The 23300-nt window shown below is 36.9% G+C and overlaps 1 protein-coding gene across 2 annotated transcripts in view; it reads right to left on the reverse strand.

Moving 5' to 3' along the window:
• The window catches only part of PNPLA8 (patatin like domain 8, phospholipase A2), a 28800-nt gene extending 8706 nt beyond the window's left edge, over window positions 1–20094 (reverse strand). The window contains exons 1-7 of one of the 2 annotated variants that reach the window (XM_079785847.1): window positions 19955–20094; window positions 11243–12254; window positions 10955–11104; window positions 7447–7598; window positions 4746–4840; window positions 2788–2959; window positions 499–556 (exon numbers count right to left, since the gene is read on the reverse strand). In XM_079785847.1, coding sequence (XP_079641973.1) covers window positions 499–556; window positions 2788–2959; window positions 4746–4840; window positions 7447–7598; window positions 10955–11104; window positions 11243–12001 — 1386 coding nt within the window. In that variant the 5' untranslated portion in view covers window positions 12002–12254; window positions 19955–20094. Of the gene's footprint in view, window positions 1–498; window positions 557–2787; window positions 2960–4745; window positions 4841–7446; window positions 7599–10954; window positions 11105–11242; window positions 12389–19954 lie in introns of both variants that reach the window. The other variant, XM_079785846.1, reaches the window with a different exon arrangement.
• Between the last annotated feature and the right edge of the window lie 3206 nt (window positions 20095–23300).

Genomic DNA, 23300 nt, shown 5'->3' on the forward strand with positions numbered 1-23300 from the left:
GAAATCCTACTCCTTAATCAAGTAAGTATTATCAAAGAACATAGAACTTAAGCAAAACTCAGATCACTGTGTTTCAAACAAAATCAAAAAAGAAGCCATGCTGAGACTTATTCTAGTAACAACTACATTTTGAAAATTGGGATTTCATTTGTATATAATATATATCTAAGATACATATATAATTTCTTTTAAAAAATCTAGGAGAGAAAATTACACAATTTTTCTTAAGTCACTAGATTTGATTAACCCTTATGGTAAGTCTTCCTTATCTTTAGTCTACATTTTTCATGTTCTTAAACTTTTGTTGTACTTTTACTATATACAGATAAAGTCTAATGATCACATCCCACATCTTCCTAGAATAACTCAACATATAAGGAACAATATAATCCTTAAAAAGAGGTTCCTAAGAAATTTTCCCTTTAATAAAGGGCCTTCAGCATAAGTGTTTTCATCTAACCTTCAATTCCAGTAAGGTGTTATATACTCGAAACTTACCTTAGGACATGTGGGGTCTCTTGCTGTTTCAATCATTAGTGAAGAACCCATTTTTTCCCTTTATTAAAGGGGAAGAAATAAATTATATCAAAATTATTTATCTTCTAACATCAGGGAATATATGTTATGCAATTACTGTTTGCCCATGGCTTTATCAAAGCCCTATGAGGGACCAAATTAAAAAAAAAAAAGTATATGAATCTCCTCTAGGAGGCTTATCATCTAATTAATGTACATGAAACAATATGTGGTTAGTATTTATTAATTTATTATTGAGTAATAAATTTACTAATTTATTACTCAAATTATAAGTATCTACTGTAGTATTTGGGAAAGATGCATGGAGGTGTAGCTTGAAAAGGACACCAAAACATGGCAAGGTAACACATTCAAAGTCAGGACCTAAGAGGGGAAAGGCACAGAGGCAGAATCAATCTGTTTTCAGAGTCCTCCTGATAGAATAAAGCTGCTGTGTTGAGATAAGACTGCAGAATGGGTAGGCTAGTTACAGAGTAGTCCAAAAACCAGATCAGGACATTAAGACTTTAAACTTGTATTAGCAACACAGTCAATGTCACCCCACAAAAAACGTTTATTAAGTCATCTGAGTTGGCATTTGAATTACTGCAACATTACAGAAATTGTGCTTTGGGCAGCAATTTTTACAAGTCCATTATAGGGGAATTTTATTTCAGTGCAGATTTTTTCCTGACTTAAAAATTATGTTTTCCCCTTGTATTGAATATAAAAACTATGTTTTTTACCAACCTGCCTCCGTAAGACAAATACATTTTCCTAATTACATTTTTTTCAAATGATACTCCTATTTTTCAACTAGAATGTTAGTAAATTCATCTAACGTTAGTATTTACAAATTAGGTAGTGACCTACCCTTCACAACCTTTTAAAAATATCAAAGTAAAATACTTTCTAAAACGGACAAGGTCTTTTATCTTTCCCCACCTGACCTATGATCTTGTGCATGAAGATCAATGTAATTTTATTCTTCTACAGATCTTTCACTTTATCTTTTCATAGAAATCTAGAAGCTGCTTTCACAGTTTAAGCAAAATTCATATTTGCTTTTTGTTTAAACTTTGATTTATTAACTGAACTGAAATGCATTAGTGAATTAAGTTATAAATATAAATTCAAAAATAAAGTCAGGAACATTGTTTATTTCAGAGAGATGTCAAAATACAAAAACAATTTTCAACATTCCTAGATTTTATTGATGCTATAATTAAAAATAATGTCCCTAAAATAAGATAAAATTGTCACAGAAAAAAACACACAACACCTATAAAAATGCTCTCAATAAACAATGAAAGAAAAAAAGAAAAAAAGTCCAGAGTAGGTGTGGTAGATTATAATAATAATGGCTCCCAATGAATTACACTTCTGATATCTATATTTCTGTATATAGTTCCTTTCCACATAACCCTGAGTTTGAGTGGCTTTGGTCAACTGAACATCGGCAGGCATACCATTAGCAAAATCTTTTAATTTTTAAAATCTCTACTACTAATTTTAAACTTGATTCATGTTAAGTAAAAGTTAAATCATACACAGCAAAGGTGTAGGAGGATTTGTTTTAATGAGCCCAATGGTAGATTTGACTATGAAGTTTGAACTGTTAACTGTCTACAATTTTAGACTTGTGGCTTTCTTTCTATGGTTTGTCTTTGCTTTTCCTTCTATGCTACACTAGTTGGCCATGTAGCAACAGTACTGTGCAATATTACAAAAAGAATTGGGAAAATGTTTATGGATATCATGTCTATTATAGTTTGCGATAGTATTTTTTTCTAGTTCTCTGTGATTTAATATTACCAAGCTTTCTGTACTTTGTTACAAAAAGCCGGTTTACCAGGTAACTATTTTGGTGAGTGTCAAAAAGAATTTATGGCGTATTTCTGTTGATACACTTTGAATTTAAATAAATAAATAAGTAAAATAAATGGAAGCTTGTAAGTACTTTTGCACCAGGGCTTTTATTTTTGGAAAGTGAGGAAGACTAATATGATAAGTAAAAACTATCAGATGCAAAACATGGTCTAAATACAATATGGTCTCAAATTTTAAAAAGGCAATTGCAACTTTTACATGAAAATCTCACATGCATGAACCCAAGAAAATAGAGACTAGAATAGATTCACCAAAATATTAAGTGATTACATCTAACTACTAGGATAATTTAATTTTATATTTTCATAATTTTTTCAAATTAATATGTACATATTACCTAGATAATCAAAATGTTTTTTAAAAAGAATAATTATAACTTACTTAAGAATATTTTCCCATGTTTGACTGTCATAAAATGCATGGCTCCAACTCATTTTGACTGTCCCAACAATGACATTTTGTGAAAACACATCTGTTCCTAATTTTCGATAAAGTTCTTCACATTCATCCAGAGGCATATGAAAGAATCCCAACATGAATGCTAATATAGCACCTGAAAGAAAAAATCTTTTGTTTTTGTCAGTGTTGATGATATAATACTTTAAAATATTCTGAATCACAGACCTGGTTAAAACTCTGCTTTTGATACTTTCAAACTGTGTCACCTGGGACAAACTACTTAACCTATCAGAGCCCTATTTTTTTTCATCTAAAAAACAAGGGTAATTACAACAACTAACATCTATAAAGTTCTTATATTGGGATAACACATGTAAATGGCTTTAATTACTAGGCCTCAATAAGGATACATAAATGGCAACCGATGATGATGATGACAATTTAAAAATATATAAAAATGTGTTATTTTACATTACATTAAATAATACATAATTAAGATATTGTGGCAGAGAATATCCTTTCTAACCTAATAAATCCCTTAGTTTTGGTCACAGAATACAGTATATTTGACAATTTAACAATTCATTAAAAAATTGCTTCTTCAGATTGGTCCTGGGAACCAATGTAATTAAATAAATTAGGTCTCTGGAATGTCCTTTTAAATAGCAGATTTCATATCCTAGCTGCAATTGGTAGGACACACTGCCACCTAGTGTACATAATTGGCCTAATCCTGAACTAACAAGAAACTGGAGAAAGGTTTAGGAAGCAGTGATGGGCAACCTTTTGAGCTTGGTGTGTCAAACTTCGCCAAAAAACTGAGCATAACTCGGGTAGTGTGTCACTTTGAGGAAAAAACATTATTTCGCAAATGTTTCATCCTCAGGAGCAGCAAATGTTTCATCCTCGGCATGCGGCCGCCTCAGCGGCCACGTGTCATCAGAAATGGCTACGCGTGTCAGTGCTGACACTAGTGTCATAGGTTCGCCATCACTGGTTTAGGGGATGGGGAGAGGGTGGGACAAAGCAAAGAAAGAGAAAAAAAAACAACCCAGGAAAGTATTAATGTATTTTAAATATTTTATATGTTATTATAGTAAAAGTCTTATTATAATAAAAGGTAAGATAGCATGCAATGTATGGCATAACTATATAATAGAAATTGCTATTTTTCAATTTGTGGAAAAGTTATAATTAATACAAGAAATAACTTGCCAAAAAATTAAGTTCCTTTCCTTTTAAGCAGAACTACTATGAAGATGAGCAGGTATTTAAAAAGCTGAATTTTATCGAACTGGTAAGTACTTTACTGATGAATTAAGTATAAATTTATTAACTTTTGAGAAATTATGAAACAAAATTTCTACATTAGAATATAAAAAATGGAAAAAAGAAAAGTATAAGTACAGTATTATAAATTAAGTTTAACATAAACTAGAAAACAATGGAAAATATATATTGTGGTTAATACAGAAATGTACATATTGCATAAACTGATATTCTATACCATGAGTAAATCTCTACGACTTAAAAGAATAGTGCCTCACAGAGGGACACCTCTCACAAATAAGTACAATCTTTTCCATCTTTAATATTCTACTGGTTCAAGTACAACTTCAGTACCTACTTTCCTTACATTTCATCACTGAAGGTGACTAGACCTTACGGCAATAATTCATAATTCATAACTGGTCACTGTGACTTTTTAAAAAATGTTAGACAATGCATTCCAAACTATTCTCTTAATGTTAATTTATTTCCAATAAATATTTTAAAAAGTTAATTAAGTAATTTTTAGAAAAGTAATTATTAAAAAAGAATTATTCATCAAAACATGAAATTAATACCCACTTTTTCAAAGAATGATACTGAATATAAGTGCTTAATATTCTTTTTCTTAATGCACTGCTGGGATGTAGCACCCCCATAATGATAATTACCTGTGCTTACACCACAGATGTAATCAAACAGCTGGTGAACCGGCTTCTGAGTGAGTTCAACTAATTTTCTCAGTGTTTGAAGAGCAACTAAACCCCTATAGAAAAAAATAAAGACAAAACGAGAATTCATGATTCAAGGAAAGCTAAGTTATTGAACAAAACAATCCTAAAAATGACATTTCTAACATATATGAAAACTAATAATATAATTTAGCATCAGTAAAAGTTGCTTAAGTTTTTAAGGTCACTTTTCAATATCTGATATCATTTTCTTATTTATTTTTTTAAATCCCCACCCGAGGATATGCTTTTATTGACTTTTCAAGAGGAAGGGAGAAAAAAACATTGATGTGAGAGAGAAACATTGACTGGTTGCCTCCCATACATGCTTGGACTGGGGATTGAACCTGCAACCTAGGCATGTGCCCTGACCAGGAATCAAACCCACCACCATTTGGTGTTTGGGAGGATGCTCCAACCAACTGAGCCACACTGGCCAGGGCTGAATATTCAATATCTAAGTAATATTCAATATCTAAGCACAAAACCTGTGCTATAGCTGCACTTCTTTAAATTTATACTAGTATCTAGACTACAAAGATATGCCAATGTAAGATTTTTTTAAAAACAATACCCCAACTGTGGAAAATACTTAAAGTCTCCACTCACCAGTTTTGGGAGGCTATATATTGGGTTTCTTCTCTCACCAATGTAGCTGGTCACCGATGCTTCTATATGGCTTTGTTTTATATATTTTGTCTTATTTTTTAAGCTTTTATTCATTTTTTAAAACTTAACAGTATTAGGACAATGCTCTACATTAAGGATGTATTAATTTATCTGCTGACTTGATTCATTTCTGGATTCTTGCCAAAGGTGGCAAATAGCTTCATAATGAATATGAAAGATGAAATAATCTAGGAAGTGTAGGCGAATTCAGAGTGAGTGTAACAAGTGAACAATTTTATTTTTAAAAATGTATTCTTCAATTATAGTTGACATAGAACATTATGTTAGTGTCCGGTGTATAACACAGTGATTAGATATTTATATAACTTACAAAGTGCTCACCCTGATAAATTTAGTAACCTACCTGACACCATACAGTTATTACAATATTCTTTACTATATTTCCTATACTGTACTTTATATCCCCATCACTATTTTGTAACTACCAATTTGTACTTCTAAATCCTTTTACCTTTTCACCCATTCCCCAAACCACCTCCCATTCAGAAACCATCAGTTTGTTTTGTGTGTTCATTAATTGTGTTTTTTAGATTCCATATATAAGTGAAATCATTTGGTAATTGTCTTTGTCTGATTTATTTCACTTAGCACAATGCTCTCTAGAATGTGGATAATTCTTAATACTAGGAGAATATACAGAAATAATTAAACATAATAATCCCAACACAAGGTGTGAGATATAGAGAAGTCCTGAACACAATGGTAGCCAGACACCACAAAATAAAATTTGGAGTGCCAAATTATGCTTTGATACTGTGAAAAGGAATTCACCAGAAAATATTGTAAGATTCAAGTAAAAAACCAAAAATGTTGATTTTTTTTTTAATTGCAAGAAGTAATGTGGATTTGAAGAATAATAAGAGTACATAAGATGGCATATAAGAGATACATTATGAATTCAAGGTGAGACATGAAGCATTAAAGATAATGCTGAAGAAAAATATTTAACAATGTGACCTCCATTACTTATAAAAATGAAATAAAACATGTACATATATATCATAGAAAAATATTTGAAGAAATAAAAATATTAAAAATAATCTTGAAATTCTGAGCTATGATTTCTTTGTTTATATATTTTTCTCCCAAGTTTTACTTGTACTAGTATAATGAGGAGAAACTATTTAAAAATGCTATATTTAGCCCAGTGGTGTGGCTCAGTGACTAAGCATCAACCTATGAACCAGGTAGTCATGGTTCCATTCTCAGACAAGGTATATGCCCGGGTTGCAGGCTGGATCCCCAATGTGGGCATGCAGGAGGCAGCCGATCAATGATTCTCTCTCATCATTGATGTTTTTATTTCTTCCTTCCACTCTGAAATAAAAAAATATATTATTTTTAAAAAGTTCTTTTATAACCATTACTTTACCAAATGACTAGTTGACATATGGGTAAGACAAAAATAAGACATTATAAAACACTGCCAAGATTTTAAGAGAATCTTGGTTGATAAACTGTCCTAAACTACACAAAATGTCTGAAAAGACCAAACTAAAATATAAGTAGTATGTCAAATTAAAGAAATTCAGATATGTTAAAGAAGCTTTGAGATTGATAAAGAAATTTTAAAAAACTATTTCATGTTTTATTTTAAAAATTCAATTTTGTAATGATATACCTTAAAAAATTCCTATGACTGAATTGGAACTATAGTTTTTTTTTGTGTTATTTTTTTGTTGATCCTCAAATGAGGATTTTTTTTCCCCAATGAATTTCAGAGAGTAGAAGTGGGGTAGAGAGGGAAACATCAATGTGAGAGGGACACATCAACTGGTTGCTTCCCATACTCACTCTGACCGGGCCAGGGATTGAACTTGCAACCAAGGTGTATGCCCTTAACCAGGAAATGAACCCCTGACCCTTCAATGCGCAGGCCAACACTCTAACCAGAGAGAAACACAAGCCAGGTTGGAGCTATAGTTTTTAAAAATCAATTTTCTATTCTTACCTTGTTCCTCCACCATCAATTGTGAGAATTCGGATTCCTCTTCCTTTCACTGGATCCACATAGCCAATTAAAGCCAAAATTTCTCTAACTGCAGCCTGAAGAGTTTCATCCTTAATTTGTCGCAATCGTAATAAATATGGAATAATTTTCTCCTGAATTGAGGAAAAAAGACTTTTTTGTTACTTTTATCAAATCAAATGTGAAAATGTATTATTATTTTTAACCAACATGTGTAGGCCTCCACAATCAAGGTGCAAGTGTTTATTATTTTCTAAGTGATCTCAACTGATACATTAGTGTTTGACTTTTTAATGTCAATATTTGTCCTAATTTTTAGGTAAAAAAATTAACCTATATCCAAATATATCTTTTAAAAAGTGGAATACTTAAGAATTAGAGAAAATGTAATTTGCTTAACACAAATTTATAAACTATTAATGTTACAACAAAAGGTTATCATAAATTTTATACAATATTTTGTCTAAATTCCAAAGTTAATATGAAACTGCTTCATAGTAATTATTAAACTTGCTATTAAAGGAAAAATTATCTTGTGTACACTGCACATGGGACACAAGGGTACCTCACAATGAAGTATATAAATAAAATTAAGGTAGAAGGCAAAAGCTGACCATTATAATTAAAAAATTAGTTTAAACTGAGAATTCAAGATTCTAAGCATTCAACGTCATAATGTTGATCAGAGACAAGAGCTTAAATCCTAGGGTGCTATGTTGAGTTTCCCAAAGACCCTCTAGGTTCTGTGCACTGAAGTATCTTATCTGGTCAACAGCGGGTCATAACGGTCGCCCGGGCTTTTATATAGTATATACAAATTTCGTGCACTGGTAGGGTCCCTAGCGGCTGCTGGCTGGGACCTCCCTCCCTTCCCCCGGCTGGCCCTGCCCTCTGGTCGAACTCAAGGACAACTCCCAGTTGAGGGGACAATTTGCATACTATGCTTTTATTATACAGGATATAGATATATGTATATTGTATACACATATATCACAAAATATATTAAAATATTTATACCTATAAATATTCCCCAATGAAAGAGATTCCCCAAATCAGTAAGAAAAAGCCGTCCAACCCAATGGAAAAATGAACAAGACCTGGAATATGCACTTCACAAAGGAAGTATAAAAATGGCCAATAAACACTGATAAGGTGCTGAACTTCACTATTACCAGAGAAATACAAATTAAAGCCACAATTTAACATCACTAAACATCAAACAAAATGGTTAAAATAAAAAAGATGAATAATATAAAGTGCTGGAGAGGAAGGAGAACAACCAGAAGGCTCATACAATTCTGGTGAAAGTATAAATTGGTATAAATATTTTGTAAAACCATCTGGCAGTATCTACTAAAGATGAAAACAGGCCTACACTAGGACCAGGAATACTACTTTTGGGTATATACCCAAAAGAAAAGAAGACATATGTTTTCCAAAAGACACATCTCAGAAGCAAAATTCCTAAATATCCCAAATTGAAACTATCCAAATGTCCATCAGCAGTAAAACTGATAAATACATTGTACTATATTCACAATTCGGCCACCATAAATACGGTACACACACAAAAAAATAAAACTCATATAAATGTCTAATAAACAATTCTAACATTTTTAAAAAGCTCAATTCTTGTTAATAATTAAACATTTAGTTGGGCAAGTTCACATGAAAGTGTACATGCTAACATGTCTTAAGCAATTTATCAAATTCAGTAAGATGCTTATTATTTAGGGAAAGAAAGTTTTCTTTAGACTACTTACATTTTCATTTATAAACTGGTCTGAATATACATTCCTATATCACATTTCTCCTGGATATTGAAGGGTCCTTAGTTATGCAAAATAAGAATCTTCAAAACTTCTTTTAGCAAGACTATTCATAATAGACTAAAACTGAAAACTACTCTGAAATCCATCAATAGTACAATGAAGAAATAAATTATGATACATTCAAACCATGAAATATAAAAGCAAAAAGAATGAATGATATACAACTACCCACAACAATATGAATGATTTCTACCAAAATGCTGAATGAAAGAAGCCAATCACAATATTTCATATAATATCCAACATCAGGTAAAACTAACCTGTGATTACTTTTTGGGGAGAATGTGATTTGGGGTACAAGTAAAATCTATTCTTCAACTGGGTGCTTGGTTACATGATGTGTTCAGTTTGTGAAAATTCAGCGAACTTTATACTCACAATTTACTTCAATAAAATGTTTTTAAAGAGTTCTTTAAAATACAGAATTCTATTTTAGGTCTTTGCTTTCAGTATGTCACTGAAATGTTAAATGGACTTAGATGCATATCTATCTATATTTAGAAAATTTATCTTTTAGGTAAGAGATTACATCTATGTGAAAGATAATCCCAAATTTTATGAACATGAATTATCTATAACAACAAAAGCGTAATATGCTAATTAGATCAGATGTCTTCCGGACAAAGCCACAGTGGCAGGGGCCAAGGCCGGGGGGGGGCGGGGGGGGGGCAGGGGCGCAAGCCCCTTGCACGAATTTCATGTATCGGGCCTCTAGTACAATATAAAACTACATTACTCAAAAACTTAGATTAACATACAATTTTCTGAATGGCAAGTTAAAGATAAGCACTACAGAACTCCAATGAAATGTCAACATCATCTACTCATTATGTTTTCAAATTGTTCATTAAATATTACAAATAATCCTAGTAGTGCAGATGTACAGAGACTCAACTCAAACACGTCATTCATATTTTATAGTATTTCTCTGGAAAGAGACTATTTAAATGGGTATAAATTCTTTTGACTATTTTATATTTGACAAAACTGAGGCAAAGAAAAGCTAACACACTGAGATTTATCTTCCATTTTAAAATGTTTAATCTCTAAGTACAGATATCAGTACTAATGGCATCCTACATAATAAAATGGTAATATGTAAATTACCATCACTCCGCTATGCCCATGATTGGGCCAGCAGGAGGCGCAGGGGGCGGGACTCAGGGTGGCTGGGGTAGCTGATTGGGCCAGCAGGACGCTGAGCTCGCGGCGCCACTGGCGCCTCGAGCTCAGCGTCTGTGCCATGGCTGTGCCGGAGGCTTTCGGAAGGCCTGGTGCACCGGCGGACAGCCGGCCAGCTCCCCCGCGATCAAAAGCCAAAGCGGGGGAGCTGGCCGGCTGTCTGCTCCGGCACAAGGCCTTTCGAAAGCCTCCGCCGCGCCGGAGGCTTTCGGAAGGCCTGGTGCACCGGCGGACAGCCAGCCTGCTGGTGCACCAGGTGCATGATTAAATCATGCACTGGGCCTCTAGTAATTTATATAAAAGGGAGCATTTTGGATAATGTATATCATAGAATAAATGGGTCAATTACTGTATATTACAGATCAAATGTATGATAAAAACCACAAAAAATATTTAAATAAAAACATGAAAGTTTTTAGAAGGTTTATTAGTATTCTTATTCCAAATCAAAACCAGAGTAAATAAATTAAAATTACCTTGACAGCCACTCCTTTTCCTTCAGGAAATTCTAGAAGATGAAAAGTCAGTTCTTCAATCCTATTAATGCATAGTTTGGGGTCAGTTGTTCTTCTTAATGCCTGAACTAATGCCCGGGTTCTGTTATCAATACTCACTCTTGCAATAATCTACAGAGACATATTTAAATATATATGAAACTGTTTTAGTAATACTAACAAATGGTTAAAGTTTCTAAGGTCCCATTAGAAATAAAACATCAATTTGACAAAAATTAAAACTTAAAACCACCATGAATAACAACTTGCCTTTTCTCTCTGAAGAATTAAATTCCTTTTCTCCTCTGCATTTTTATCGTTGCTGTCAGCCTGCTCAGCTTTGGTGGCTTCTTCCTGTTCTTCTGACTGACTCTTTGAATCATACTTGAATTTCGGGACAAGTCCACCAATATAACCACCTACTAAAGCTTGTACACCTTCAGTGGGATGAGAAAGAAAATTAGCAATAGTTTTCTTAGTAGAAACTGGAAGGACCTCAGGTGTCCCACTGGGACTTTTGGGCTTGTCCACAGTAGATGAAGAGGATTCTGAGCCTGGCTTCTTGTCAGTCAGCACAGCAGGAGTTACAGACGTGGATTTCCCTTCTTTACCCTTTTTATCTTCAAGTTTTGACTTGTCCTGAAAATGTTTGTTTTCCTTTTTTTGAGACATTTTCTCGTCACGTTTGAAGTATGAATTAATATGATTGGATAAAAAGTAGAATGACTCTCCAAATTTCGTTGTTATACTATTTGTGTAAGGTAAAGGGCTTTGTTTACCAATATCTTTATCTTTATCTATAACGTCACTTTGCTTTCCTAGAACAGAACTCTTTTCTGATTTGTCACTATAGTTTTTCAGAGATTTGATGGTTTGTTTAACGTTTTTCTGTTTTAACCAGCCACCATCTGATACTTTTCTTAATATTTCAGAACTTGGCTTAAATTGAGCTAAACGTGAGATCATTTCATTCTGATTTCCAAAAACAGCCTTTGAAACAGAGTTCAAAGTACTTTTAATACGGGACATACGAATGCTCACTTTTGTAAGTCCTTTGGGAGCAGAAGTGCTAAGTTTCAAAATCCCATGTAACCCATTGTTGCTTGGAGAGTACCAGTGCTTACTGCAAGAATGCGCTTCACTTCCGGTCCATTTACATCTTATTTTGCTTGTATGAAAACCTCTTTGTAGACTGATGTGGCTTATCTTCCAGTAATGTTTAGGTGAGCACAAGAAATGTAGTTGCTTGCTTTTCTGCTTCCCATAAAGACTTCGCGCATTACTAAGGAGGTAAATATATACATCTATAGTCAAATTAATAGACATAACTTAAAAATCACTTATTTTCTATTTGTTATGACTGTCACTTCAGTCCTGAATGCTTCATTTAAGAAATGCCATAATTCATGGTCTTACCTGAAATGGCAAGAAAACAAAAATTAGGATTCAAGAGATAACTGAAATTGGGTATAAGAAAAATACATTACTACATGAACTAAACTCGGCAACTTTGTTTCAAAAAAAAGAGTAATATATTTCCATTATGACTGATACAGATTTCACTTTTAAGCTAATAGGAAAGAATTCATCTTTCAGTACAGAAGTCAATGAAAAAAGAAAGTTAGTAGGATGTTTTATAAGCACTAATTTAGAGAAGCTACCCAAAGATAAGTTTTTATTTTACTTATTTATTAAATATTTTTTATTATTGATTTCAGAGAGGAAGGGAGAGGGAGAGAGAGAGAGAGAAACATCAATGATGAGAGAATCATTGATCAGCTGCCTCTTGCACTCGAGATCCAGCCTGCAACTCGGGCATGTGCTCTGACTGGGAATTGAACCATGACCTCCTGATTCATAGGCTGACCCACGCCAGCCTGGCTTTATTTTTTTGTTAATCCTCACCCGAGGATATTTTTCTATTGATTTTTAGGGAGAGTGGAAGAGAGAGGGAAAGACAAAGAAACATCAATGCGAGAGAAACACACTGATTGGTTGCCTCCTGCACAAGCCCTGACCAGGTCCCCAGCCGGGAGGAATATGCAACCAAGGTGCGTGCCCTTGACTGGAATCGAACCCGGGACCCTTTGGTCCACAGGCCGACGATGCTCTATCCACTGAGCCAAACAGGGTAGGGCCAAAGATAAGTTTTTCTACAACACGTAATTGAATATGCAAATTTAGATACAATGCTGTTTTTCTTATTGTTAAAGTCAGGACAAACTTATGTGATGCTAGACCTTACATTCTTTGAAGACAAGAGGCAGGTCTTATAATTCATTCATTGAAAATCACTTACAGAATATTTAATCTATACTACAAGTTGCTAGATGCTGAGACCACAAAGACAAATAGGATACTATAAGGAGCTTCAGCATAGAGCTAGAGATAGAATTTCACTATCTAGTATTAAGAGCTTATTAAATTAAAGAAGTCAGACTAGAAGAAGCTATATGCAACAACTAACAGCTCAGAGGTTCCCAACCACAATATAAAAAGAACACATACAAAAAATAAATTAAAAAATATAATAAACACATACAAATAAGGAAAGAATAATCCTATAGAAAAACAGGCAAAGAACATAAACAGGCCAGTCACAGAAAAATAAATACAAACAGTAAAATTATGAAAACATCCTTTGAATCAAAGAAAAATGCCAATTAAAGCAGATATTTTGTTCTTGCAACTAGTAAAAATTTAAATGATTGATAATATCCAGTACTGATAATGGATGGGGGAAATGGGACCCAGAGGGCTATTTGACAGTATCTCATGAAATATTAAATGCTATCTATGACATTTTAAAGGTACATATTCTTTGATCACCAATTTTCCTATTAAGAATTATTTGCATAAGAATGCAAAGGTATATACACACAATCCCTGCTGTACTGCTTGCAATAAATAAAACACTGGAAAACAACTCTAAATGTCTTCTGGCAAGGGATGGTTAAATTAGGGTACATACAATGGAATGAATTACTATACCAGTTAAAGAGAATCAGATGATCTGTGTACACTGACATATCCTCCTTACAGAATACAGTGAAAAAAGAGAAGCTGCAATACTATATGTAATACAGACTCATGAAGACACGGAGATGTAGACATCCTACCTAATAAAATAGTAATATGCAAATTGACCGCACCTTCGCTACGCCCAAGCCACGCCCACTAGCCAAAGCCACACCCACCAGCCAATCAGGGCGAGTATGCAAATTACCCAACAAAGATGGCGGTTAATTTGCATACGCTGAGAGAGGGAGGAGTGAAGACTGAAGACAACTTAGAAGGAAGAGGGAGGGAAAGCGGAAAGCAAGGTGGCTGCCAGAGGGAAAGCCCGGGCGGGGCAGAGCGGGGTGGAACGGGGCGGGCGGCAGTGGCGAGCAGGTGCAGGCGCGGTGGCCGCAAAGGCAGCGGCAGCACACATGGCCGCAACAGCCGCTTGCAGGATTTTCTTGCAAATGGGCTACTAGTTATATAATAAAAGAAAACAAAAACCTACCTATGAAGTTTAAATTTGTGGCAAGAAGCACGCGTGCGCGCGAGCACACACAATGATTCTGAAGGATTAGCACCAGTTTATTTATTGTTATGAATCGAGGAGCAAGATCAAAAGAGAACAGAAGGACTCTTACTTTTTATTTTTGTAATGTCTGAATTTTTTACAATGAGCCAGGTGTTACTTTTATAATTTAAAAAAATCAAACAATTTAAAGCACTTTAATAGATGGTGCCTTGTGAATGCAAGACACGAGGTGAGAGTAAATATCCAGGTAAGTCTGAAAAAAATATGCTAAAAACTGGGCAAAGTTAAAAAGAAATTCATCATGGGTTAAAGATGAGAAGGAAAGGAGAGAATTCTAATTAATGGGGGAAAAATAAACACAAGCCAACACAAAAAAGCATTTAAAAAAGCATACACAAAATGAGCAAAAACTGCAAGTAGTGTAATTTCGCTCCAGGATCCGAAGAGAATAATAGGGAGAGGTAGAAGATGCTATTACAAAGACAGTTTGGACCAGATCATGAAAGGTCTTATAAATCTTGCCAAGGAGATTGAAAATCAAACTGTCAATAAAGTATTTTAAGCTAAGGGATCACATTAAAAGATGATTCCAGGAAATCTGTGCCAGAATGGAATAATGGGACAAAACAGAGAAAGACAGAAACCAAGAACTTACTGTGACTGTTCAGAAGATGGCAGCTTGAACTAAAAACCTTTCTAAATTGCATGTGAGCATAATATTTTAAAATGACCAATTTCACAGTGGTGAGGAGAGAAAAGAAGCAAACATACCTGGCTCTTCTAAACGCCCTAGGACTTGCAGTCAATGTAATAAGCTGAAATAACATGAAAGCTCTACAATCCCCAACACAGAAATATTTGATAAAATACAATTAAAGTACTTGTGGATAAAAAGCCATACTCAAAACCAATTATGGACTCCTACATCTCAACAACAAAAATCAACCTAATTAAAAATAGGCAAAGGGCCTAGCTGATATGGTTCAGTGGTTAAGCATCGACTTATGAGGCAGGAGGACATGGTTTGACTCCTGGTCAGGGCACATGCCAGGGTTGTGGGCACGTTCCCCAGTAGGGGGCATGCAGGAGGCAGCCGATTGATGATTCTTTCTCACCACTGATATCTCTCTCTCTCTCTCATCTCCCTTCCGCTCTGAAATCAATAAAAACATATTTTTAAAAAATCATAAAAATGGGCAACAGGCTTGACTAGACTTCTCACCAAAGAATGACCAGCATACATATGAAAAGACTAGAGGCCTGGTTCATGACATTCATGCACTCGGGCGGGGGAGGGGGGGTTCCTCAGTCCGGCCTGCGCCCTCTCGAAGTCCGGGAGCCCTTGGGGGATGTCCTACTGCTGGCTTAGGCCCACTCCCCAGGGACATCAGTCAGTAGGACATCCTTAGCACTGCCACGGAGGTGGGAGAGGCTTCCACCACTGCCGCTACACTCGCCAGCTGTGAGCCCGGCTTCTGGCTGAGCAGCGCTCCCCCTGTGGGAGCCCACTGAGCACCAGGGCGCAGCTCCTGTGTTGAGAGTCTGCCCCCGGTTGTCAGTGCATGTCATAGCGACCAGTAGTTCCACCATTCGGTCGATTTGCATATTAGCCTTTTATTATATAAGAGGATGCTCAACATCATTGAGCACTGTTGGTGGAACTGAAATGGTGCAGCTGCTATGAATAACAGGTGTTGGTTCCTAAAAAATATTAAAAATAGAACTAGTATATGATCCTATGAATCCTACTTCTGGGTATATCACCAAAGGAATTGAAAGCAGGGTCTCAAAAAGATATTTGCACAACTTTGTTCACAGCAGCACTATTCACAACAGCAGAGGTGGAAACAACCCATGGCCATGGATAGATGAATAGATAAATAAAATGTGCCAAAGAAATACAATATTAAGCAGCCTTTAAAAAGGAAATCCTACCACATGCTACAAAACAGTTTGGAAATGTGTAAACAAGATTTAGAAATAATAGAAAAAATTAAGTAGACTGACAATGTCAATGATATAACAGAGGGAATAGATAATGAGGCAAAAAGAGAACTATATAAAGAGTGAACAGGAAAAACAAATTTTTGAAATGAAAACTTCAGTTACATGTTAGCTACTAGACACACCTATACCATAATGACAAAGAATGGGACGGAAAATAATGGAATGTGAAAAATAATATTCCAGGCATATACTAACCAAAAGAAAGCAAAAGAGCCCTTTCAAGCAAATGTAAGGCAAAATCATGAAATAAGGATTTTTAAAAAAGGAATAACACATAATAGTAAAAGGAATAATCCATTTATTTATTAAATCTCTGGCAGTCTTTTGGGCTTTGGAGAACAGTATAATGTATTAACAAATAAAGAACTAATATAATGCATAATAGCAGGTGGAGAAGTGCCATAAAGAAAAATAAAGCTGGGAATTGGGGAGAACGGGCACAGAGTGTTATTTTAGTAGAGGAGGGGAGAAGAATTGAGTTGACATTTTAGTGATGATCTAAATAAAGTGAGGAAGCAAATTATTAAAAGTATCTGGGAAAAAAGCTTTCAAGGCAGAGGAAAAGCAACCAACCTATGGAGACAGGAATAAGCTATGTCTGTTGAAGAATAGCAAAAACAAGGTGGTTGAAGGAAAAATGGTAGAGGTTGGCCCAAAAGTCACGAAGAAAACGAGCTACATAAGCACAGACTACAGTAAGGGGTCTGAATTGTTTCTTTCCAATAGGCTATAACCCTCATGACCAATTATAAATACACCTATAAATCTGACACTGAAATACAGTATATAAAGCAAAAAGGGGGGGGGGCAATTGCAGGAAGACTAGACAATTTCATGATCATAATATTTTAATGTACCTCATTAGAAATGACAATTATCAAGCAAAAAATTACTAAATATAGAGAGCTATTAACAAAACCAACAAGCTTAATTTAACTGCTCCCAAATCACAAAGCCAGTAAATGTAGATAAGAGTTTTGAGAGTAAATTCAGTGGGAAAAGAAGTTAGCTTTCAAAAATATACAGAGAACAATGTAAAGTGAGAGGTACCATCATCAACTTAGAGAAGAGCAGGGAAGATTAGACTATTTTTTTATCAGTTTACCAATGAGTCTTTATTGAAGACATTAGTGCTACATTGTTATTTAAATTTAAAATACTGGGGGGGGGGGTGTTCTAGTCTCAATTTATTTTTCTTTTTATATTACCTAATTATAGAGTAGTATAAATACAATGGAGGTATAAATATAATGAAGAAGAAATTTGGGAATTTCTAGAGGTGGAGGCTTTGCTGAGGATGGAAAGAATGAATTTATAGGGACTTCACGTAGTTACTGCAATAATGCAGGCATAAAGTTACAAGGATTTGAATTAAGATAATAGTACTATAAGGGAGTAGAGGGCTACTCTGAGCCACACTTTGAAAGTGGGGAAACAACACAGGGCAGAGAAGAATGGGATAAGGAGAGGGAGGTTTCAAGACAACTTAAGGATTTTTTATCAGAGACGAAAGGAGAATGTCATTTGTAAAAATATGAGGTAACTGGGAAGGGGTCCAATTAAATATGTATTTACAGTGGGACATGCAAGTATAGGTGTTCTATAGGAACATAGGCTGTGGATGTGTTTGGAGTTATCAGCACAATGACAGCTGAAATCACGTTTGGATTTACCAAAGAAAGGATTACAGTAATAATTCTTGAGCATTTGGGTATCACAGAACCTGAAAAAAAAAAACACACAAAACTCTCCCTTGAAAAGTGTTTATTTGCATATATACTAGTATACTACATTTTCCATGACAATTCAGGATATTCATGGACTTACTAACATATTCCTTTGGTTTCACATGTTAAAACTCTGGTTTAGAAAGAACAGGGTCGAGCCTTGACTGCCATCCAGGGTTAGAGGACGTCTTCCAGAAAACTAAAAAGCACTGGGGGAGACAGCCAGAAAAAAGTCTGGGCAATGAATACAACAGCAAGGTCTAAAAAGAGGTGGACAATGAACAAAAGATAAGAAATGGGAAAGATGAGAACTAAGACATGAGGGGCCAACAGCTCTAACTCTGACGTTTTCACAAACATATGATCCACAAGTGAGACAATATGTACCTCAGCACAATTCCTTTGTCATTACTGAGCCAAAAAAACAAGTCAAGGTACAAGCGGTACTTTTAACTTTGCATGTTCCTGGAAGTAAATATATACACTAGTGTGAAACTGATCCTTTCATTCAACATCACTCGTTAAAAGAATATTGCTTTCAAGATTTCCATTTAGAAATAGAAAACAACATCAACATTCATTAAGAAAAAATGTGATTTAACAAAAATTATGATGGAGGAGGTCAATGGGGAAAAAAACAAGGAGACATCTGTAATACTTTCAACAATAAAAATAAACTTAAAAATATTTTCAACATAAAATTTATGAAGTCAGAACATGTTCTTATATTGAAAGTACAACTAATCTGCACAAACAATTTAACAAAATAACTACAGTGGGCTTGAAACAACTGCCCTCATAAGAGGCATAAACTCTCAGTTCACAGTTTAATATACTTTAAAATTTTATATTTTAAATTCTTAATACTTCACTGTTTTAACAGCATTTCCTCGATACACAGAAACAGTGTTGTCCCTTTTGAAATCTCAACCATTAGGACTGTTCCTGGAAGTAACAACACTACTTTAAATAGGATTACATGACAGTCCCCGGTGCCAAACCTCTCAGCTGTTCCTAGGAGTCACCGCTTTTCTTTGACATTACTGCATTAGGCACAGAAACCAGGTTCCTCCCAGTGTGATGATAGAAATGACAACGACGGGAAGCAAGGCAACATAGTGATTCATACAGTTTCACCCTTTAATAAGCACACACCTGAACCCGCTTAGGCAGCCGTAGTTGGGGACAGAGTTAAACGTGGGCGGCGTGAAAACGAAGTCGATGATAAATAAAAAGGACCAGGCAATGGAGTCACCGGGAGCACTGACATTCGAGAATGAGGTAGAATAGGAAAACTGTTTTTGGACAGTCATCAGCAAACTGCTGGACAACCCTCCGGTCCGGGAAAGCCAAACAGACTCGGGGTAACTAGGCCGGGAGTCGTGGGGGTGGGACAGGAAGCGCGGGGCCGGGCCAGAGAAACCAAAACAATGCGCACGCCTGGGGCCAGCAAAACGCACGGGGGCGGGAGCGGCGAAGGGCGCCGCGCAGCCAACAGCCTCAGCGCCCGCGAGCTCCCGCCGGTGGCCGGTGACCGGCGGCCTTTCGGGACCTCGGTCCTGGAGCCTCCAGCAAGCTGGGAGTCTCCCCGCCCTCCCTCTGGAAACGCCCTTCGGAGAGAGAGGAGGCCGGAAGGGCCGGACAGGCGCCCGGGGCTACCAGGCTTCCAGCTTCCCACACTCCTCGTTCCGCCTCGGTCCCCCAGCGGCCACTTACCCGAATGGAGGCCGCAACGACTTCGGCGGCAGCGGCGACGCGCCACCTCCCGGCTTGGACGTTCACCCCAGGCGGCTCGCATCAGCTGAGCTTCCAACACAGACCTGAGAGCAGCCGCCGGGCTCCACCCCTCCCCTCTCCGCCCCGCCCCTGCGGAAGTGACGCGCGCGCGGCCCGCCCACCCGGGAGGAGCGCTTCCGATTCGCTCGGGCCTCTGCCTCCCCCTTCAGTGGCCGCTCCTCCCCCCGCCCGGAGACATGCGCAATAGAGCATGACTGAGCGCGGGGCGGGGGCGTGCGAGTGGGCGTGCGTGTGGGCACGCGCCCGCCAGCGCCTGGAGCGGCGCCACGTGGGGGCGGGCGAGGGAGTTTGTTTTCTTCTGTTTGTGGGCCTCCATCCCTTGTCAGCTGATCGCAGCCTCCATCTCCGTGTCCTTGAAGGCAGGGCCCTGACTGCGCTTTGTCGGGACCTCGGAGCTGGACGCTGGGCTGCTAACCGCCCAGCGGGTGGTGAGCGGCGGGAGCCCGCGCCCCTAACATCCAGCTGTCACCTGACCCGGGCTTGGCCGCCAGACCAAAAATCACTGGAAAACGCTTTCCCATATATTAGCTCATTGAAAGTTAGCCTGCGACGTTAGCCTATACCACCCCGCAGAAAGTCCCACACTCAACACATTTTTCTAATTCTGACATTTTGTGTACACCAGGTCAGCAAACTAGAGACGGTCCTTGGGGCAAATATGGCCCACTCCCTCTTTTTTTCTTTTTTTTTAAATCCTCATCCAAGGATATTTTTCTATTGATTTTTAGGGAGAGGGGAAGAGAGAGGGAAAGCCAGAGAAACACATCCATTGGTTGCCTTCTAGACCAGGGCCCCAGCTGGGAGAAGCCTGGAACCATACATGCCCTTGACTGGAATCGAACCTGTGACCCTCTAGTCCGCGGGCGGATACTCTATCCACTGAGCCAAAACAACTAGGGCGCCCACCTCCTGTTATTAACATCTGTGAGCTAAGAATGGTTTTTACATTTTTTTTTCAGTGGTTAAAAGAAAAGAATGTTTTTGGGAGACATGACAATGACATGACATTCAAATTCGGTGTCCATAAAAAAAAAAGTTTTATTAGAACACAGCCATGCCCATTCTTTTATATGTCAAGCAGCTTTCATGGGACAGCACCGAATCTGGGTAGTTACAACAGCGTCCCTTACTCTCTTGAATTGACCTTAGAAATAAGTTGAGGTTAGGAAACATACAAAAGTGTCATTACTAGACTGCAAACTAAAAAGGATATGGTGACTGTTACTCTCTCCCCCTAGACTCACAACTCTCATGGGTGCTAGCTTTAGCTCCCTGTAAGACTGTGTAAAGCCTTTTAGGAAGGAATTGTATGAGCTGACAAACATAGTGTTAAACTGGCATTATTGTTATTATTCTTCATTATTATTATTTATTATGAGGTGACAGCCAGCTTGCTAGGCTCTTGGGGCACAAATGGATGGATTGTATACTTCATAATGCCTGGTAAAACCCTGCAGTACATAATCCAGACATGTTATTTAGCTATATAATAAACGATATATGCACAAATTAAACTTTAGAGGCATATGGAAGTGTCTTTAGTTTTGGAGAAATGTTTCTCCCTATTATTAAAGGAAAAAAATATTCCTTTAACTTAGTCTTTAGACTTGTTAAAATGATAAGGAAGACTTCATTTAGGACTAGGTGCCAATACTATAATAGGGAAGACAGTTGAGCCTCAATTATGAATACAACAAAGACAGCTGGAGATGTATAGCCAACGGGCAGAGTGAAAGAAGTCAGTGGAAGGAAAATCACTAAGAGGGGGCATTAAGTGTAGAGGTGATTCTTACTAAACAGACCTTACAGAATTCTTGCTGGAGATAGACCAGTGTGATCAGATATTAAGAGTGAGAAATGAGGAATTTGATCAGATACCAAAGATGATAAGATAGCAAGATGGGAAATTCTCTCTAAACTGACTTAACAGGATTCTTGCTAAAACTGGACTTGGCAGGCCAAAGACAAGACCCAGGCAAGAAGCCTAGAGAAGGTAGGTTTCCTTCTGAAGCCTCTTCTCTTGGCTTGTAGGTGGCCACCTGCTGGCTGTGTGCTCAGATGACTTCTTCATTATGCGTCATGGCTCAAGAGTACAAATGCTAAGAAAGGGAAATTACCCTGGATGATCCAGGTTGGCTCAATCTAAATCACATGAGCCACTAAAATAGAGAACTTTCTCAGACTGGAAGCAGTAGAAGTGTGACAGAGGGTAGTTATAGATATTCATGAGTGGTCGGGGTACAATTTGACAAGAAATGCAGGGGGCTTACAGAGCTAAGAGATGGTCCTGCTGATAGCCAGCAAGAAAATGGACATTTTAGCTCTACAGTTACAGGAAGCTAAATTGTGCCAACAACCTACATGACCTTTAAAAGAATTTATTGCACCAGAGCCACCAGATAAAAGCCTAGGCTGACTGTTATCTTGACTTTGACCTTGTGAGACCTGTTGCAGAGGAACCAGTTGACCCTATCTGGACTTCTGACCTGCAGAATTGTGACATAATACCTCTGAGCTGTTGCAAGTTAATAAATGTGTGCTGTTTTGTTTCAGCAGCCATAGAAAAATGAATGTGACTACCTTCATGTAGTTTGAGGAAATGAAGGCAAGGACTTTGTTTTTGACCCTTAGCTTTTAGGCATGGCATTTAGTAGGTACTCAATAAATATTTGACGAATACATCTTGATTGAATTAGATTCATTGATTCAACAGTTATATTCTGAGTGCCTATCAAAAAGCATCAAGCAATTTGATAAAAAATAAATAAATAAAATTGAAGAACCTTCACAGAATTCATGGCATAAGTTTAGGTAATTATACTACTATTGTGGAAAGAGTGCTAACAGGGATATGCACCCAATATTATAAGAACTCAGAGCAGGTATCCCCAGCCCCACCTGTGGAGTTAGGAAAAACTTACTTGGAGAAGGGATTTCTGAGCTGAGTCTTCAAAGATGAAGTTGTTAGTACGACAGTACGACAGATGGCAGTAGTGGAGGTGGTAAAGGTGTGGAAGAAGAGAGAGAGCTTTACAGAGAGAATAGACAAAGGCAATGAGATAAACAACACATGAGTACTCACAGTAATTCGCCAAAGGAACTATGATCTTTTCCATGTTGCTGGTCCTGGAAATGTGATATAAGAGTTGGGGGGTGGGGAGAACAGAGGCCGAGATTGCACTTAATATTCTGGGTAATCAGAGTCATTGTTAGATTTTAAGGCAAAAGAGTACTATGGTCAAATTTGTGTTTTAAGTAGATTCCT

Source organism: Cnephaeus nilssonii (genome assembly GCF_951640355.1).
Source record: "Cnephaeus nilssonii genome assembly, chromosome: 12".
In the NCBI taxonomy this organism is placed as follows: domain Eukaryota; kingdom Metazoa; phylum Chordata; class Mammalia; order Chiroptera; family Vespertilionidae; genus Cnephaeus; species Cnephaeus nilssonii.